At 38.4% G+C, this 21,880-nt stretch overlaps 1 protein-coding gene across 1 annotated transcript in view; it reads right to left on the bottom strand.

Annotated features, from left to right (window-relative positions):
• Nucleotides 1-21,880, bottom strand: part of OTOG (otogelin) — a 211,484-nt gene that overhangs the window by 61,907 nt on the left and 127,697 nt on the right. Inside the window, exons 32-34 of the mRNA XM_063437518.1 lie at nucleotides 10,695-10,812; nucleotides 5,318-5,397; nucleotides 415-3,917 (exon numbers count right to left, since the gene is read on the bottom strand). Of these exons, the coding sequence (XP_063293588.1) occupies nucleotides 415-3,917; nucleotides 5,318-5,397; nucleotides 10,695-10,812 (3,701 nt within the window). The remainder of the gene's footprint in view (nucleotides 1-414; nucleotides 3,918-5,317; nucleotides 5,398-10,694; nucleotides 10,813-21,880) is intronic.

The raw sequence follows: 21,880 nt of genomic DNA, 5'->3' as shown, positions 1-21,880 counted from the left end.
TCAGAGGTGCCCTGACCATTGACGTCTATGAAAAAGCTATCAAAGTACTCAGATATAAAACTACGGTAGATCCATTTGTTTATGAGAGCGAAAGCAGTTTGATTATATTGCACTTGCAAATAAACCTACAATATGTGAGATCACTAAAGACATATAATGGCAATGCTCCAATATAGGCCAAGAACAAATGATTAATTATCTTACTTATCTTACATATTAAACTATGTTTTGTGATTTATCTGTTACTAGGTAAATAATTCCAGTGTTAACACATCTTATGCTAACCTAAGAAATTACAATTTCAGGCTATTCTTGACAGACACACTCTTTGGGTCACAAATGAAGGGTTAATGCAATTGGTGTTTCAGACAATCTATGAAGGAATAAATATTGTAGGTATTCCATGTAACTTACTATACAAGTCTGGATGGTTGCAGTATCAGAGGGTATTATGGTTGAGGCAGAAATTCCTTCATAGACATCTTCTGTTTTTGTATGGTCCCCAGGAAGAGCTGTGATAGGCCCTGGCTGTGTTATGGATGAAACGGAGATAGATTCTGTAAATAATGGCACTACTGTTGCATTTAGATGGACCAGGGTTGTTAACGTATGAGAAGAGGTCATTGTTGACGTTTCAAGTTTTGGTTCGGGACTAGTTGTGAGTGGTTCAACACTACTAACCAAACTACTTATATGTGACAATTCTGTGTGAGGACTTTGCGTATAAGTAATGTAGCTAGTATTTGTACTTTGGATATCAAATTCTCTATCTGTGGCATTCACTGCATGTGTGGTTTGCAATGTAACTATATCTGGCAGTTTGGAAGTAAGTTCCTCTGTTACACTGTAGCCTGTGGAATAGTTGGTTGTCTTCAATGGGGTAGCAAGAGCTTCTTCTGTGGTAGCTTTCTCAGATGATTTTGATATGTGTGTGACTGCATAAGTTAATTTATAAGTGGCACTTAGAGAGGTCCTTTCGGACAAGTAATCAGTTTGTGGCTTTAAATAATCGACTGACGAAGCAGTATGGCTTGTACCAGTATGAGGAGTATGTGTTGTGGTTAAAAGAAATTGTGTCTTAGGTTCACCTGAAACAGTATCTCTTGTTATTATTACTTCTGGCATTGATGTCTCTTCTGTGACTAACCTAGCAGACACTGATTTGGTTGGTGTTGGCTGATGAGTGGCTAATGTTTCAGATACGCCCTCCAACTGAGTGCTTGACCGAGAAATTAATTGAGCTGTTGTTTTATAGATGTCAGTTGATGACAAGTCTTTCAAACCAGTTGTGTGCTTTGTTGACATAAATAATGTTTCTACTTTTTCTGTAGATGGCAAATGTTTTTCTGTACTTTCTTCTGGTAATGTTGTTTTGGCAGTAGATGTAGACATGGCACTGGGGGATAAAGGTATTGGAGTTGGAGTTGCAACTGGTGTAGATGTTGTATTCAGAGCTGTGACTAAACTTGTGATATGTGTTATATTAACTGCTTCGGTTAACAAAGTCTTTCTTTCTGTTGTCAGGTGCGTTTTTAATGGACTTGTAGTGGAAAAACTAACAGCTGGATAAGCAGTAGATAATGAGGTAATAAAAGGTAAATATGTCCATCGAGTAGTAGACTGTGTGGTTCCAATGATATCTGACAAAGGACTTTTAGAGGTTGATGTGGATATAGAAATACTTGTTTTAATTGATGGAAAAATGCTAGTTGTTGAGAGCAGGGGCTCTGTGACATTTGTAGTTGAATAGGTTGATGAAGGCTCTGGAGAGGATGGTGAAAAGGCCTCTTTTGAAAATGTTTGAGCAGAAGATGAAAATGTGTCACGTGCAGGAAAATCAGTGGGTAACAATGTCCTTTCTGTATATGGGATGGATTTTAATGACCCAGTTACATTGCCTAACTCGTGAATTGTAGATGTATACCCCATTGTCTCCTGTTCTTCTGTTATAACTATGTGACTTGTAGAAATTTTGTCTGTTGAGGTCTCAGTTGCATTAAATATAATTGGAGAAGTTACAGTAACTTCAGGAGATTTATATTCCACTGAGGATGGTTTTGAGGATTCAATCTTTCTTGTTTCTGTAAATGGATATTTTGTAGTACCAGTAAGATTCAGCAATCCTGTAGGAGTTTGTGTAGTAACATTGGATGTTTGAAATGTAGTTTTACCATCTGTCATGTGTAGTTCAGGACTTGTGGACAAATGTATCAAATCCCCTGGAGATGTCAAAATGGAAACTATAGAGGTCATACTGGATTTGACCTCAGATGATGTATGAATTTTTGTTATTGGTGTTGTTGGTTCTATTTTAGCTTGGATTGTTAACAATGGTAAATGGGATGTTAAAGTTGGAACCTTTGTGGTACTTTCCAAAGTGGAGGCTAAATGTGATGTCTCTAAAGACGAAGGAAATGATGATGTTGTAGAAGTGAAAAGTGTAGGAGCCAAGGAAAAGGTCAGTGACGCAACACTGGAAACTCTATCAGTTATCTCAGATTCTGAGGCAGTACTTAAGATTGATTGAGGTGAAATGTATTCGCTCATTCCTGGTGAACTTGTAGTGGGACGCAAAGAAGTAGACATTTCTGGCAACAGTGTCTTAGTTTTGGTTATGTTGTGTTCCTGAGTTGAAATTTGTTTCACTGTAAGATCACTAGAAATTTCAGTTGTTAGTACTTTTGTGGAAAGTGAAGCAGTTATTTCTGTTTTTAAGGACACTAGTTCTGTAATTAGTGAAGAAAGTGGGGGTATTGTAATATTTACATCTGGAAATATTGAGGACTCACTTATTAAAGTGTGTGTTGTTTCACTTGGTTTTGTTAAAATGATAGCAGGTGTTGATAACTTTTCTTCTACAGCAGGACTAGGGGACAATGTAGATGGTACAGTTGTGGTGGTGTATGAATATAAATACTCTGGAAGTGTTTGAGATACACTCATAGTCTCCTGTGATGTAATTATTACACCTGTGGAAAATACTTCCTTTGTGGTATGATCTGTGGGTGTAGGCATCAAAGTACTTGAAGATGTGATTAATACTGGTTTTAGAGATTCTGTGGATATGGCAGTTGAAATACTAGGAGTATGTACTTCTTTGGGTGAAATTGCAGTTATATCAGTTCCTTGAGTAGCTGTATATGTTGAAACTTTACTGGTGGGCATTCCAGTAACAAATTGAGAAATTAATGGTGTTGTAAAATTGGATAACATTGTCACTAAAGTTCTTTCATCAGCAGTAGTTGTTGGTTTTATTGGTGGCAGTGAAGCTATCTCTCTTGTAGTTATACCTTCTGCCTCAGCAGTTTTAATAGGTTTTGCAGATGTTGATGACGGGACAGTGCCAACTAAAGGTAATTGTGAGCTCCCTGTGGATACACTGGATGGTGTTAGTGTAATATTAGATATTTTCGCTGTAGTTAAAGTAACTTCACGAGAAGGAGAGGAATCTGTATCAGTTTTCACTTGAGTAATTCTCGTAACATGAGGGGCTGTCACTGATTCTTCTAAAGTCGATCTGCTGCTGGTGCCGGTTTCTATGCCAGGGCTCAAACTAAAAATGTCTTCAGATGTGGGTATTACTTGAGTTATTGGTGACCACTTTGTGGCAGGTGCCTGTGAAATGTGCATTGTTACTGTTGAAAGAGATGTAGGAGTTGAGGCATTTGTGGACATTACTGTATGGGGCACTACTCCTGTCATAAATTCAGACAGTTCTGTAGTTATAACACCGGATGTGGACACTGTAGATTTGGTGACTTCGGGTTGCATATGTGATGATGATGATGATGATGATGATGATGATGTAAAAGATTTGCTTGGTGATGATGTCACATTAAGTGATGTTGACAGAGTGTGTCGTTCCGTCGGTGCTGGCGTAGAAGGTGGAACAGACACAGCAACTGGAGGCTCAATACCTAAAGAAAAAAAATATACGCATAAAGTCATATCTTTATAAATATATATATATATATATCAGAAATTACTTTTATACATGCTGAACATCTTAATATGTAATATTTTAATATTACAATGGAGGAAAATCTTTAAAGATGACACAATAAAAAAAAAGATCAAATTCAAATAAAAATGCAAAATAGAAGAAAAAAAATATATATATTTTTTATATATATGTCACCTTATCGTTTACCTTACATTTTAACCTTTAAATACAGAGGAACTTATTCACTATGAAGTCAACGGCAGTGTACTTAAAACTGAATTACAAATTATAATGCAATACAGCTTATTTGAACATAATTCTTAGTTAGTCTTTCTTAATTTGAAATGTGGGTTTAGTTGTCTACTATTCAGCTTCATAAATAAACCCTAATGTCTTCTGCTAGCTGTATTTTATTTGACCACAATTACGAGTTTGTTAACATGAGTGTCACATACTTATCTGTACCCGGCGCCCGCACCGCTCCTCTCCTCGGGCCCCGTGGGCAGAACGCTTGCAACCACGTTGCCGCACTACCGCAGTCCTCAGGCTGCGCGGCCTGAGCGGTATACTCACCTTTGGTCCGGTGAACAGCTCCCTCTGCTGGTTCGTGAGCCAAATTGCAGCTCCTTAAATAAAATGATTCCCATGACGTCATGCCCTTAAAGGAACCGTGTCATTTAGGTGACCCATGCTGTGTGGTGTCGCAGAGATGATGTGGACCCATGGAAACTCTTCTGAACCTATTTAAGGCCTGTTCTAGCCTTAACTCATTGCCCTATTGTGGATTATGTCCTGATACATGCTATATATAAGTCTCTTTTGTTGTATTCCTGTTATTGACCTTGGCTCATATTTGACTTATGATTTCTGGTGTCCTGACCTTGGCTTTGTATTTTGACTAGTGATTTATCTTATCCTGACCCGGCTACGTATTTGGCTTGTGATTTTCTAGTATCCTGACCTGGCTTTGTATATACTCTGTGTACTGCTGAATTCCTGACCTTGGCTTACCCTGACCTTGTTTCTTGCTGTTTTAATACGTTAAGTCCGTCCATTCTAAGGCTCGGTAACACGTCTTTCGGATCCACCTTTTGTGGGTTTTCACTTTCCAGCGTGTTGGGGTAAGACTCCCGTGACAATGATACATCAAAGCATGGCATTTATTAATTAATATATATTTTTTAGGAATTCCTCCTAAGACATTTCACTTGTTTTTCATACATAGGGTCAAGCAAACAACAGTAAATATAGAGGGAATCGTATATATCTAAGATTTTTTTTGTTTGTTTCTGAAATATTTAGTTTAATTGCATGCATTAGATTCTTGTATTAATCACCATTATTTAAGGTACAGAATGTTCTAAAACTACTTACAATCCTCTAGGAAGACACATTTCCGTGTGATTTCATCCAGTACCATGTGTAACGGGCATGACGGGACGCAGCCTTCCACTCTTAAAGAAAAAAATGTTATTTGAGAAAATATATGTGGATATGTACAATTATTTCCTGGGAATATATTTACTATTATAGTTGCTGATGGAGTTTTATTGGATAAATTTCAATTTTCTTAGATAATCTATGACAACCATCTCTATCCTTTAAAGGTGGTAGAGGTACTTATTAGACTTGTTCAAAACGAGAAATTTTGTTTCAGCTGAATACATTTTTCCGAAGATAGAAGGCCAGTTGGGCACAGCCGCCTGTCGATTTGGTAACCGAATCAAGAGGGCAAATCAAAAAGGCCCAAATGGGCCAATCAACGTGTTACAAACTATAATCATAATATTATGCTTATTTTTTTCTGTACACCGATAGCAGCATATGGTCCACAGATCAAGTAAGAAAAAGCAACCAATACAGGGAAACAGGAAAAGCCGTAAAAAAATGTCTATATTTATATATTATATATTTGTTAAATATATAATATATAAATAAAAATTGCCTTCAATCAACTTTTTTTTTTCAATTTAGATTATTGATCCCTCTCCCCTTAAACATGTTTTGTATTGCGCATTTTGGTTAGCCTGTTATTCCGGTATAATTTTAGGAATTTGAGCGAACACTCATTTCGAGCAAACGATACCCTTGAGTTGCATTTGTACTATAAGCACTGACTCAACACATTCTGACATTAGGCTAGTCACTCCTTCTATATCAGAGTGGATATTTGAAAGGTATTTTTTTATTAATATATTTCATAAATTCAAATGTTTAATAAACCCGTGCAATTATGCAAAAATAATTACCATATTTGTATTAAATAGCAATTAACTGCACGTTAATGCAGACATGTTAACCACATGTGGAGGGATTTGCATGATTATTATGGGGGAACTAATGTAGAGAGGGTCCTAGTGAAAGAAAGTGTTTTGAGTCCTGGTCTGGTTCAAACGTGTCTAAAAGGTAGATCTCCATCTGCTGTACAACTCCAATAATGCTATGCCAGTTGGGGATCTACTGTTTACCCATACTTGTATTTGTGAGCAGTGTTTGTGCGTTTGAATGTAAGTATATTTTTGTATAGAGTGTATGTGTGCATGTAGGGGTGTATTTGTATTTACTGGTGCCATTGGAATCCAGCGATGCACTTGTGTGTAGTGTTTTAGTTTGAATTCAGAGGTGTGTTTGTATGTAGTGTTGGTGTTTGATTGTTTGAATGGATGTTCATGCGCTGCCACATACATACATACATACATACTTACACAGATATACATGCACATTAACACACATACATAAACACACTGACACATGCACACATATATACACTGTCACATAGATTCACACACAAACACATATGCACACACTGACACATGCACACACCTTGACGCACACACACCCTGACACAGATACACACACACAGATGCACACCCTGACACATGCACACACATTTACACACACACTCTGATACACACTAACACGTACGCACAGCTTGACACAGATACACACATAATCTGACATACATAAACACACACATGTGATTTTTTTATATTTGTAGCCACCCTTCTGTTAACTTACCTTTTGTGTCCAGGAGGGTGGCTTGCTTTGAGGTTCTGCTTTCGATGGTTGAGGCTGATGGGAGTGAGTGCAAGGGTCTGTAGCAGCTCAATCCTGTGCTTCTTACCTCACTGCTGCCTGTGGTGCTGCTGCCACTTCCCTCCTCCTTCTCTGCCTCTCACGTAGAGATAGGAAGCTGGGAGGAAGTGATCGTTGTTACTTCCTCCCAGCCGGCCAATACTACAGGGCCCTGGTTGTGCTCTTAAAGGGCCGAGGAGCTGACCGGGCCCCTGTTAAGCAATAATACCCAATAGGTGGCCCTAACTGCATAGGCCACCTAATGGGCCAGCTAAAACATGCAGGTCACAGTGAAGTCACACGGACTGCACCGGCAGAAGTTCTGCCACTGATTATCCTATAAAATAACTTCTCCACTTAGAGAGGTACTATAGGCACCAATGGTTTTATAGAGGTAATGTAGACTTAATGATTTTGGTGTATAGGTCATGCCCCTGAAGTTTCATTGCTCAATTCTCTGCCATTTAGATGTTAAATTACTTTGTTTATGCACCCTACACACTTCCTGCATGTGACTTGCACAGCCTTCCTTAACAGTTAGAGACATCTAATGTTTAAAATTCCTTTATTGCATATTCTGTTTAATTAAGATTTTTTTTTTTTATCTTTCAGCACTGTTAGTTGCTTGCTAGAGATTGTAGGAGCCTCCTGTGTGTGATTAAAGTTCTATTCAAAGAGAAGGAGATAAAAACTTCTAAAGTAAGTTAACAAGTCTGATTGAAAATCAAGCCATTCTTTCATACAGGCCGTGTGAGTCACAACCAGAGGAGGTGTGGTCAGGGTTGCATAAACAGAAACAAAAGTGATTTTACTAAAAAAAAAATGAGCTAAAGTTGTTTTTGTGCTTATGGTATCCATTTAAGTGAAATCTATTTGGTTCTTGCATACTTACATGGAGAAGATAAAAGAAGAGAGAAGAGATTAGTCGAGAAAACTGAAAAGCATGCAATATCTCCCTCACATGCACTGCACGTGTGGCATACATAGTGACATATTAACCAGGGGCAACTTTGAAATAAATTATTCTGTCTAATTGTGGTCACCATTTTTTGAAAGGAGCATGTAATCTACAAATGTAATAACGTGTGCACTGTGAAAACTAACACTTAACAAGCTTATCTCAATGAATTTGTTATAATGCCTGGTGAATTTGGATACTATGTATTCTTAAGGGGTTAAACCTCTTTTAATCATGTTTTAACCATAAACAGGGCGGGATTAACATAGGGGCTGATGGAGCTGCAGCTCCAGGCCCATTGATTGAAAAAAAGTTTTAAAAAAATATTTTTTTATTTTTACTACTTTTCACATTCTCTTGCTTAAGTATGGAAAATTAAGAGGGATGTAGGGGAACCAAACTGGTGTGGACTGTCTGACAATGAAATTAGTTTAGTTGACTTTGTTCACTATGCAAATACTCTTGCTGCTTCTCTCTAACTCTGTGGCATGTTCCCTTTCTTCTACACTCACTACATACACTTTTTCTCTGTCCCAGACTGTAAAACTTTAGCTTCTGCCTACTAGTAAGAAGGTTAGGAGAGGAGTGGACCAGCGAGTGCTAGGGGACAATCCTTAGAAAGTGATGGGCTTGCGCATTATTAGACGCATTTATGCCAAGCTCAGGGTGCTGTCTCCTTGGTTGGTCTTCCTGCATGATTGGCAGGCAGCCTGACGTGCATTTTACACTCACACTCTTCGCTCAGACATGCCCCCTTTTTAGGATGTTTGTCCCTCTTGGGATGCGCATCAGTGGCCCACCCTCTTACCCCGCCCACCGGAATTCTGCTTCATCGAACACTGCTGTTAGAGGGTTTGGATTTACTTGAAAGTTGAAAGCGAGAGATTAGCATAGGGTATGTGTTTTCTGATAGCTATATCCTGTTAGTTTCCCTCCAGCACCACCTTCACCAGATACATGACAATTGGGAGGTATGATTGCTTTAGTGTTTTCTGTCAATAAGATTCTGTAATTAGGCCCATCATAATTGTCAGCACCAGGCCCAATGGGCTCTTAATCCAGACCTGACCAGAAAGTGCTCCAGACAGCACCTGTCCTGCAGGTCTCTATGTCTTGTCCTCTGGCTTCAATACGGACTTGTTGAACTGGGCAGCAGTGATACGGTAAGAGACTCTCATATTGAAAAATAAGGTGTTGGTAAAAGGCTTGTAATAATGCATTTCAAAGGTACACAGCTTTCTAATTTTTTTTTTCTGAATGCGAGGCCAGTATGTAGAGTTTCAGTTTAGGAAAAACGCTAATACTATTTTGAGATGTATTTGCAATATATGACAAGTGCATACTACAGGAGTCATGATAAAAAATATCAAACCTTGCAAGTAAAACGTATATAAATATAATCTTCAGTGATGATTAAATATGGTACTGAAGAGCCGTGTAAACTACCAGTTTGCTAAGCATTCTGGAATATGTAGTTTACATATTTGCAGTGCCAAAGTTCAGTTATTGGCGCATGAAACATTCCGCAAAGACTGATTTTTTTTTACTTGTTTGTTGATTTTATAAAATGTTATCTAAGAAGGCTATGTAATAGCTGTGTCTGATGGCATTCCGTACTTGTAATCACAAATCACATACTTTGGCAGCTTAATTCCCATAGGGAGCCAATGATTGCTCCATACCAGCATGATTTAGCAAATTCACAGCGTGCAATGATGATGCTCTGCTAAATGGCTGCATTATAATTTATTATATTCAAGAAAATGTTGCTGGATTAAAACTGAGGCCCGCCACCTGCGGGAAGCCATAATATTAATGGTTCTGCCAAAATCACATTGCTTAGCATTGACTTCATAATCCCACAAACAGTAACAAAATATCCACGGAGCATAATGCACTCATATGTAAAAGAGTTTGAGAAATATGAGGATAGAGCAAAGCGAATACCGCAATACCATTTAGATCAGCGTCGGTCAAAGTGGATTAAACGCTAAATTAATTGGTGAACTACTTACTTATTGACGTTTACTCCTTCCTGAAACAATTTAGCAGTATGGAGTATATTTAAGCAATTAAATGAACACTGCAAGCTCTCTCACAAGTTAATTAACAGTTAGTCATATTATATTGGGTGGGTTTATATTATTAAAAGGACACTACAGGCTTCCACACTCGTTACGTGCACTGTGTAGGTTAGGTTACAGTTAATAATATAAACCCACCCGGTAGAACAGGAAACTCCAGGCTCCCACACATGTTAGGTGCACTTTGTAGGTTAGATTACAGTTTGTTACATTCAGTGGGTTTATATTATTAAAGGGACACTCCAGGCTCCCACAAGTTTGGTGCACTGTGTAGATTAGGTTACAGTTAGTTATACTGGGTGATTTTATATTATTAAAGGGACACACCAGGCTCCCACACACGTTAGGTGCACTGTGTAGGTTAGTTAGTTATACTGGGTGATTTTATATTATTAAAGGGACACACCTGGCTCCCACACACGTTAGGTGCACTGTGTAGGTTAGTTAGTTATACTGGGTGATTTTATATTATTAAAGGGACACACCAGGCTCCCACACACGTTTCAATCCATTAGTTGTATGTTCCATTGATTCATTTAATTTTCTTCTTTGGTACACTTCAATAAACAGTTTTAAAAAAACCATATTGGATAAAATAAATTATCAGAAGGAGCAAATAAATCTTATTTCCTACCTTGGCACGTCCTTGCAGTGTTCACCATCTGGGTCTCTGCAGGTTCGGAAACAAGCACTGGAACAAGCATCGTATTTCCACTCACATGTGGGTCGAGGTGACAGTTTTGCTGTAAAATCTAAAAAATAAAAGTATCCAATTACTCGTCCAGAATGTGGATCTACACATAAATATTGATGATTGCCATATTCACTGTCGGCTTCAGGTAAATATAAAATTCAGACGTGGTTCCAAAAATAAATAATTAAGGTAAAGCATTCAATCATAGCTAGTGAAGCACTTCACTTAGTAAGTGCACCAATGATATTACTTGTTTAACCCCTTAACCCCTTAAGGACACAACTTCTGAAATAAAAAGGGAATCATGACGGAATATTTCCGTCATGTGTCTTTAAGGGGTTAAATTTCCTAGCTAAGCCTACCACTCTCCTAATTTCCATAAAGCAAGCACCATGAACTACAATGGATTAGCTACAGCACTCCAGCCAGTCCATGGCCCCAATTTAAACTTTTTGGGTAAGCCTATAAAATGATTTCATATTTTAAGAAATATTTAAATACTGTAATATTTAAAGAGTTTTTGATATATTAATATTTTGTTTTATATTTTTAATAGTTGGAAAAGGGAAATAGATGCTGTGATATATCTCTTGTCGCAGTACTGAAGGATTGGGACAGCATGCAGAATCTGTGCAGGGCTGCTGATAGTTAGACCAGAACCTCAATGTTCTCCAGGTCTGGACTGGCCCATTTGGGATATTTCTTGGTGGACTGCAGTGCCTGAGCCCCACCAGCCTGCCTGACTAGTATTATGTTCCTGAAAGTAATCACAGGGTGAATTGAGATGGAATAGTGCCTATGATATGTTTACCACACCAAATGCCGTTGCCTGGAGTGGAGATTGCTCAGTACTCAGTATTCCATCATGCTGCGTAGGGCCTACTAATAGAGGCTGCAGACAGACTTTATGTCTCCTTTCAACTTCACAAGCCTCCAATCTTTACACCCATATAACACACGCTCAACAACAGTGTAATCATCCATACTGAGATATCTAAGTTTCATTTACAAAACAAATGAAATTTTCTGCTACATCCACCTACGTGTCGAACCTGAAACAGTAAATGTTAAAAGATCCTGGAAAGGAAAAAAATATATTCCTTTTTGGGATATGTATTGAGATTTACCATTAGTATCGATACATGCACAAAAATATGGAAGGATTTTTAATACTCCATAAATAACAATGTATTTAAAGATGCCTCAAAGTGGTTGCAATTACTTCTATTTACTTACCGGTATATCTTAATTATACCTTTTAAATTGTAACCTTGTTTTCGTATGTCAAATTTGTTTTGTCAAAATTGTTTGTCTTGTTTTATCTATTGTACAGCACTGCAGAATATGTTGGCGCTATACAAATAATTGTAATCATATCTGCTTTGCTGAAATGCTTCCAAATTAAAAGTGCTGTGTGCTGCCATCTAGTGTTTCATAATGTAATGACAGAATTCTTTGCAACGGAAAATAACCAGTAGCTGGTAAATCAATGACCAATCAACAGATTGTTTTCTAAATTAGAAATACAAACAAATACATTAAATACAATAGTTCTAGTAAAACATAACAACATTAATATGTATATTATTATTACATTATACAATATTATAGTCTTTAAACAAATATATCCATTAAAAACAGAAATATTCTTTATATGCATATAACAGTTTTTGTGTGTATTCTCTATGTCCTTTTTAGTATGCTGTATTGTTTGTTACTACTGTATCCATTTTGGTTCTTTATAGATTTATTTGTTTGCTGTAGGAATTTTCATGTCCCTCAGTCTTAAGCTGGGACTTACAAATGACCTTTCACTAAGTCAGACTTGTGAATACTCAAGTGGCATTGAGCCTGCTTCTCTTGGGTCAGTGCCTACAGAGCCAATGACTCAATGCAATGACTTTCATAGCTAACCCTTTAGTGTCGGGGAAAAAATGAACATTATGTACAGAGGGTTATTTAAGGGATACTATTTAATACTCTATAAGTCCTGAACAAGATGCAGCGAGATCATGCTGTTCATCTCTATACGGGATGCAAAATTGTATATTTGCTCCAGCTTTCATATTAGTTAAAAAGACAGAAATGTATTAGAAAAAAAGACAGAAAAAGCACAATCTAATTGACAGGCGCTCTTTTTTTTCCTTATTTATATAGCAGATTCTACAGGAATAAACAGCAAATGGTATGCTGTAGGGCAAATTATATTGATTTGTAAATAAACAAAACATAAATTGTGCTTGTCGTAAACAGTAACACACCACAGATCCATAAAGTGACACTATAGTCACCTAGATCACTTCATCTCATTGAAGTGGTCAGGGTGCAGTGTCCCTGTTCTCTTAACCATGCAATATTAAAAATTGCATTTTTATAGAAACTGCAATGTGTACATTGTATGGTTAAGACTGCCTCTAGTGGCGGTTCCTGCAGTTTCACAGAGTACCCCATGCTTTCCATGATTACATTGTAGGGTTAAGACTGCCTCTAGTGTCGGTTCCTGAAGTTTCACAGAGTACACCATGCTTTCCATGATTACATTGTAGGGTTAAGACTGCCTCTAGTGCCGGTTCCGACAGTTTCACAGAGTTCTTCACGCTTTGCATAAGGATGTCCAACATTTAGAAAACACAAAAGGAATGCAATGAGTAACTCTGCGTGCGATGCTCCCCTCGCATGTGCATTAAGTTCCCCCTTATTGGCTGACATTGGCAGAATATTAGTCATGGAACATTGGTGTTGGGATCAGGTAAGTGAAACTGACATTGGCGAATATTAGTCATGGGACATTGGCCCTGGGATCAGGTAAGTGAAACTGACATTGGCGAATATTAGTCATGGGATATTGGCGCCGGGATCAGGTAAGTGAAACTGACATTGGTGAATATTAGTCATGGGATATTGGCGCCGGGATCAGGTAAGTGAAACTGACATTGGCGAATATGAGTGATGGGATATTGGCGCCGGGATCAGGTAAGTGAAAAACATTTTTTTTTTACCCTTAACATCACCAGTGGGGGGGGGGGGAGGGGGTGAGGGTCCTATAGTGTACTCCTAACATTATGGTGTTCCTTTAACACAATCCAATAGCAATGCAATAACACACAATGGCATTGGAGAGATCCAAGAAGCACTTGTCTACTGACAGATAATATCTCGTAAAGAGAATGAATAATAACATTTATAGTGCAAATAGAAATATAGCCTTTCATTGTGGTGCGTTATATTTTATGATTTGCACGATGTTTGTTTTGTTTGTTTATTGTTTTATTTGTAAGTGTGGGGAACAATTTTCGTGCGGCTGTTATACACTTATTGTACACGTTCTGCACAAGTTTCTGGTTGAATTGCCTTTACCGTAATTTATTAATTATTTGCAAACTGATTTGTAAGCCGCGGGACACTTGCTGGGCATAATGGGATAAGAAGTTGGAGCTACTCTACAGGGGATCGTATTTGTCTTTTTTCTACTTTTGCATCTTTTTTATTACCAAGAGGATTCAAAAATCAGAAGGAGCAATTTTGTAGCAATACATATCATTTGCTAGAGAAATCCATGAAAAGTGAGTATAAGAAAGTATGTTGCGAACTTGATGCATATTCTGCAACACGGATAAAACGAATGAATCTAAATACAATTTTGTATGAAAAAACATATGTCCTACCTTTTAGCTACAGACTCTAAATCAGGGGTCGGCAACATTCAGCACTCCAGATATTGTGGACTACATCTCCCATAATTCCCTTACAGCTATAATGCCGAAGGTTGCCTACCCCAAATAATTCTGATGGCTTGTAATATTAAGTTTCTGGGCTGTACTTATAGGTACGGTCAATATTATATGCAAATAGTATGCTTTTCAAGCATTGGGTATAGTGTATTCATAGGGCAAGCTAGTAATTTGATTTCCAATTAGAAAATGTGTATTACAATGGCAGACTATTAACTGAATAGCAAGTGTAAGCATATCTCTACATAGCAGACCAGAAAAGAAATCGCTAAACGGTTTGAATTGGAAATTCAATTTAGCTACTGTCACCTACATTTTTTAGTTTTCAAATATCTTATTGGTTAATGGAGAAACATATATTTGTATCATCAGATCATGGAAAATATTGCAACATAACACCCTAAAGCCTTGATTTAATATTTTTGGATAAGCTTGATTTAATATTTTGATTTTTTTTAAAAAACATTTTTATATTTATATATTTTTTTATATATGCTATATTTTTTTAATTTTTAGATTTAAAAAAAAATAAAAATTTCGTACGGCCTGACATATTTATTGCATCATTTAAAACAATTATAAAAAAATTATAATCAAATAAAGTTGAAGGAAAACTGTCACCTCAAAAAAATTTTTTTAATATAATAATACTTTTATCTTCAGTCTCTGCACAGAAGCAAGGGAGACTGAAGAGACTAAAAGTCAGCTTTAAAACATTATCCGACACAAGGTGCATGTATTTGGCTGAAGGATTCTGTCATATACTAAAGGCAAAGGTTTTAAAGTGATGGTTGTCTTTTAAAACATTAACTGCTAGCTACACAAATGCACGATTGTATTAAATGTATGGTACAGATAAAAACTCAACTAGGAATTATTATACAACGATCAAGGCTACTTGACTTGCAGCTTTTAACAATTCTTCTAGAAAATCAAGTGCACTCTACCCTTCTAGTCTAGTCTGGTCAGTGATAACTTGCCACATTTCTTGGTTAGCGGAACCCAAATTTATGCTTAAAAAGTTTATATATTAATCAAAGGCTTGCATTTGTCACCTGAATTATAACATTAGCACATTACTGTTCTTTAATAAATTTGTCAACTCCCTCCTCCCCAGCCACCCATTCACAAATTATAACTCACTCAACGACTAGGTGTCATTTATGTGAATAGATACTCTTGGCTCCTAGGTGTTAAGCTTTTAACTCAGTTATATTAATGAGCTAATCACATTGGATATCCTTCGTATTTGTTACAACAGGTATTTACATTAATGAGCAGCTTGTACCCACACAGTGACTACAGAAGAACGGTAACATATTAAAGAACTGTAATATATTTAGAAATCTGATGTAAATGTCATCTTGAGAACATATCCTTCATAACTCCAGTATATATCTAGAGTTATACTTGTGGTAAAACATGTATTCACTAGCATGAACCAGTAGTAGTTTACTCTACACTGAAGCGATCAAAAGGATCAAAAAGACTTTTCTCTGAGGAATCTGCTTGTTCTTGAATTTACCTAAAGCATTTCTAAACTGTGACAAGTTCTAAAAATGCATTTAAATCAGCAGTTCCATACATAGATCAAGACCGAATAGCATACCCTATTTCTTTCATATATTATTTAACCTAACCCTCCATGAGACCATTTTTGAAACTCCTCTGTGTTTTATTTTCCAGAAAAAAATTGACAAATATTGAGAAGAATTTTTTTTTTTTACTGCGCCAAGGTCCAACGTGCATTAAAATAATACCAAACATCACGATACACATTTTGTAAAGAATATGCCTGCCATCAGGCAATATGGATCTTTGTACAGCTCAAACCATGCACAGAGTTAGTGTCTCTGCATGTAACCGGTGTCAGCGAACTATTCCTCTGAGTATGGAGCAAGTCTTGTCTGTTGCAGAAAAGAAGAGGCTGTAGTCTGCCTCAGTCCCTGATTCACTTACAAATAGACCAATTTGATGCCAAGCTACCACAGTAACACAACACAACCCATTCCCTTTTTTAATTTTTACTTAACAGTATTATTTACTAAAGTAAAAATTGTTGAGAATTCAATTAAATTGAAAGAACATAATTACATTATTATGTTATTTATATAGCGCCATCAAATTCCGCAGCGCTTTACAATGGGTGGACGAACAGACATGTAGTTTTAACCACACAAGTTGGACACACAGGAACAGAGGGGTTGAGGGCCCTGCTCAATGAGCTTACATGCTAGAGGGAGTGGGGTAAAATGACACAAAAAGGTAAGGGTAGTATTAGACTAGTGACAGTTGCAGAAGAGCTATTAACAGTTTAATTGATACGCCTTTATGAAGAAGTGGGTTTTTAACGATTTTTGAAGGAGTGGAGACTGGGTGAGCATCTAACGGAGAAGGGAAGTGAGTTCCACAGGAACGGTGCAGCCCTCGAGAAAATTACATAATATATTTTGAATTGTGCTGTGAGGCAGTAGCACACAACCCTTTCTATTGTATTGGCAAATACCCCCATCCCTCTTGTAATACCCTCCAGTTGCATCCCAGGAGCAGATGATGAGCTGATAACATATTAGTTTATCCAAAACCACAGCATCCCTCCCAACATCCCTTCCAACATAGGGTCGTGGTGGGTGGGTCCCCGAGTGGGCACAGTGGCGTCACTAGGGGGGCAGAGGGGGCCATAGCCCCCCCTAGATCAGGCTGTGCCCCCCTTTGTGCCCCCCCAATTGAAAGTGAACTTACTGCTTGCTGGGCTCCCTCCATGTTACTGAGCCCAGCCCCTGAGCAGATGGATCCTGCAGGCAGGGGAATCCCCCTGCCTGTAAACACGGAGAGACACTGGAAGGAGGAGGGAGCTCCTGCTCCCCCCAGCAGAAACAAAGGGGAGACTTCCTGCAGGCTGGAGAATGGTTCCTCCTCCACAGCACTAGAAGTCTCCCCTTCAGTGAGACAGCCTGTTTCCTGCTCCCTCCTCCCTCCAGTGTCTGTGTGTACAGGGGGATTCCCCTGCCTGCAGGATCTGCTCAGAGGCTGGGCTCTCAGTAACATGGAGGGAGCCCAGGGAGCAGTAAGTTCAGAATGGTCCCTCCTCCACAGCACAAGCACAGGTATGGCCCACATGGAGCCCAAGGGGGCTGATTTTGTGTATGTTTGAGTGTGTATTAGTGTGACTAAACTGGTGTGAGTGACATTGTGTGTGTATAGTTCAGTAAGAGTGTGTGTTAGTGAGAGTGTGACACATTGTGTGTATGTCTATACTGAATAGTGTGTGTTAGTGAGAGTGTGAGACATTGTGTGTGTGTATACTGAATAGTGTGTGTTAGTGAGAGTGTGAGACATTGTGTGTATGTCTATACTGAATAGTGTGTGTTAGTGAGAGTGTGATACATTGTGTGTGTATACTGAATAGTGTGTGTTAGTGAGAGTGTGAGACATTGTGTGTATGTCTATACTGAATAGTGTGTGTTAGTGAGAGTGTGAGACATTGTGTGTGTGTATACTGAATAGTGTGTGTTAGTGAGAGTGTGAGACATTGTGTGTATGTCTATACTGAATAGTGTGTGTTAGTGAGAGTGTGATACATTGTGTGTGTGTATACTGAATAGTGTGTGTTAGTGAGAGTGTGATACATTGTGTGTGTGTATACTGAATAGTGTGTGTTAGTGAGAGTGTGAGACATTGTGTGTATGTCTATACTGAATAGTGTGTGTTAGTGAGAGTGTGAGACATTGTGTGTGTGTATACTGAATAGTGTGTGTTAGTGAGAGTGTGAGACATTGTGTGTATGTCTATACTGAATAGTGTGTGTTAGTGAGAGTGTGAGACATTGTGTGTGTGTATACTGAATAGTGTGTGTTAGTGAGAGTGTGAGACATTGTGTGTATGTCTATACTGAATAGTGTGTGTTAGTGAGAGTGTGAGACATTGTGTGTGTGTATACTGAATACTGTGTGTTAGTGAGATTGTGGCACAGTGTGTGTATACTTAATAATAGTGAGTGTTAGTGGGAGTGTGTGACATTGTGTGTATACTTAATAGTGTGTGTCAGTGACGTTGTGTGTATACGTAATAATAATGTGTTAGTATGTGACATTGTATGTATACTTAATAATAGTGTGTGTTAGTGAGAGTGTGTCAGTGACATTGTGTATATACTTAATAAATGTGTGTTAGTGAGATTGTGTGACGTGTGTATACTTCAGTAAGAGTGTATGTTAGAGTGTGTAAGTGACATTGTGTGCGAGTGACTATGCAACCAATTATATTCATAATACATTTGATAGATTATAATGAAAAAAATGTTTCTTACAGTGAACCTGTCAGACAGGTTCACTGTAACATTAATGTAAACCCATTACTATAAATTAAATCCCACAATATTATAAATAAAATCCCACCAAATGAATGAAAATTTTATTATAACAGCTATAAATTATATATTTCATGTAAAATGTATGTATTACAGACATCCCAACATGCAAAAATGCATTTCAGGGAGGTGACTTCACAAGTTACTACGCCACCCCCGTGCACATGTGCGGTCACTCCAACTCCCCCTGACATGCTTGCGCTCACTCTCCCCCCTCCACCAACACACACAGACACACAGATACGCGTACTGGCACATACACACACTCTGGCACATACACACTGACACACAGATACACACACATATTGACATGCACAGAAGTCATACTTTATAGATTTGATTGTGTGTGTGATTTCCGGGATATTGTGTATGATCTGCGGGTGTCAGGGAACTGCATTCAACATGTGAGAGTCTCCCTGAACTACCGGGAGACTTGGGATGTCTGGTATTTGGCAGTATGTGTGTATGGATGGATGTATTAGGCAGTGTGCGTGTATGGGTGTATGTATTAGGCAATATATGTATTGTGCAATGTGTGTGTGCAGATGGATGTATTAGGCAGTATGTGTGTATGGATGTAAGTATTCAGTGAGCATGTATTAGGCAGTGTGCGTTTATGGGTCTATGTATTAGGCAATATGTGTGTATAAATGTATGGATGGATGTATTAGGCAGTGTGTGTGTATATGTATCAGGCAATATGTGTGTATAAATGTATGGGTGGATGTATAAGGCAGTGTGTGTGTATATGTATCAGGCAATATGTGTGTATAAATGTATGGATGGATGTATTAGGCAGTGTGTGTGTATGGGTGTGTATGTATTAGGCAATATGTGTGCAGGAGCAGAGCAAACAGAGAGGAGCAGAACAAGCAGAGAAGAGGCAGCGCAGAGCAAGTAGAGAGGAGCAGAGAGGACAAGAGCAGAGCAAGCAGAGAGGAGCAGAGCAAGTAGAGAGGAGCGGAGCAGATTAAGTAGAGAAAAGCAGAGCAAGTCGAGAGTAGCGGAGCAGAGCAAGCAGAGAGAGGCAGAGCAAGCAGAGAGGAGCAGAGCAAGTAGAGAGGAGCGGAGCAGAGCAAGTAGAGAAAAGCAAAGCAAGTCGAGAGTAGCGGAGCAGAGCAAGCAGAGAGGAGTAAAAGCAGACCATGCAAATAGAAGCACAGCATGCAGAGAGGAGGCAGAGCAGAGCAAGCAGAGAGGAGGCAGAGTAGAGAGCAGCACCGCTGAGCAAGCAGAGAGAAGCAGAGCAAGTCGAGAGTAGCGGAGCAGAGCAAGCAGAGAGGAGTGGAGCAGAGCATGCATATAGAAGCACAGCATACAGAGAGGAGGCAGAGCAGAGCAAGCCAAGAGGAGCAGCGCAAAGGAGGCAGAACAGAGCAAGCAGAGAGGAGCAGGTATTGTGGCCCGCGGCCTCTGCCACATCTAGGTTCTGAGAAAAGTGAATTAATTGCACTGATTACAGTGAGTGGTGTGAGTGTGACAAAGGTTACTTACTCCTGATTGCAGACAGTGAGTGGTATGACAGTGGCACTTACTCCTGAGATTGCAGACAGTGTTGTGACAGTGTCACCTTACTTACCAGAGATTGCAGACAGTGTGCAGTGCGGCCCCACATAAGGTGTGAAACCTTACCTACCTGAGAGTGCAATTTGCAGAGGGACTGAGTGAGCGGAGCAGACACTCCAGACAGTGGCACTACTACTGTAAGTAACGTGAACTTTAATTGCAGCTTTTGACTAAATTATATGTATGTAACCAGGATTCCATATTGTGAGCATGAAGATGAAACAAGTCATTTTAGTTTGTGTTGGTATAGTATTCACCAACTATAGGTCAGGGCACAAACTTTAGTGCCATCCATTTTTAGTTGTTCATGGAAGTAGAGCTAAATCTGCTCTTCTTACAGGAAAAATTAATTTGAGTTAGCCTCTCAAAATACAACTTTGTCTCACTTTAAAATGCTTAAACTCTAGCGTAGAGAATACACTGTTAAGTGACCATTTTCTATGTATGTGAAATATTTATATAGAAGTGTTAATTTAAATTCCCTTCAAATTGCATGTTGTATATTATTTAAAAAAATAAATATTTAAAAAAAAAAAAAAAAATAGTTTTGTAACATTTCTGGCATCATGAGATATTGTTACAATTGCATATCTAAAGCAGACTTTAGCATATTTATCAAGGTGCTGGAAATCTGAATTTTGTTAACTTTTAAATGTTCTCCACGTGTATGTGTGTGTACACACACACACACACGTTTTGTAATTGCCCCCCTACTTCTGTCCCTGGCCCCCCATGTGCCCCCCTAAATATGAATGCTGGAGACACCACTGAGTGGGCATCATCTGTGACACAGACAGCATCACTAGTGATGCCCGTCTAATGATGCACTCTGACTCACTGTGCCATCTGGGATAGTTCCCTGGTGTCACACATCTGGGAAAGAAGAGTGGTGGGACAGAACCTAGAAATTGGGACTGCCCCAGCAAAAGTGAGACTGTTGAGAGGTTTACTCTGGCATAAACATTCTCTGTTATCACACATCATGTCCATCATGGGCAGAACAAACAGGGATATATGTATACCAACATGGATTATCAATGAATGATATTTTACCAGAATAGAAAAAACAAAAAACATTAACACAGTGCCCAGCCTCATACATCTTGCCCATTTGGAAGATAGAGGATCGATGGAAAATAAGCCTACATTCAAATTAATAAAAAAAAAAAAAAAAGGAAAAAAGTAAACTGCACCATTATGTTTACCCTTTTTAATTACATTTGATTATTACCGTATATTCTCTTCTATTGCAAGAATATCACTTTGTTCAGCATCTACGCTAGATTATGCAGGTTCTAAACAATTCTTCCAAAACAAATTTAAAAAATGTCTTTCAGATATAATTGGCTTTTATCACATTGAAAAGGTTTGTGTTACGGTATATTGCAGCAGGTGTTGTAATTCACGCTCCAACAATTTGCTTCTAACCCCATTTGAAAATCTTGCGTATGTAAGTTTTG

This window comes from Pelobates fuscus, chromosome 12 (genome assembly GCF_036172605.1).
Source record: "Pelobates fuscus isolate aPelFus1 chromosome 12, aPelFus1.pri, whole genome shotgun sequence".
Taxonomy (NCBI): domain Eukaryota; kingdom Metazoa; phylum Chordata; class Amphibia; order Anura; family Pelobatidae; genus Pelobates; species Pelobates fuscus.
This window is presented reverse-complemented; position numbering and strand designations above follow the sequence as displayed.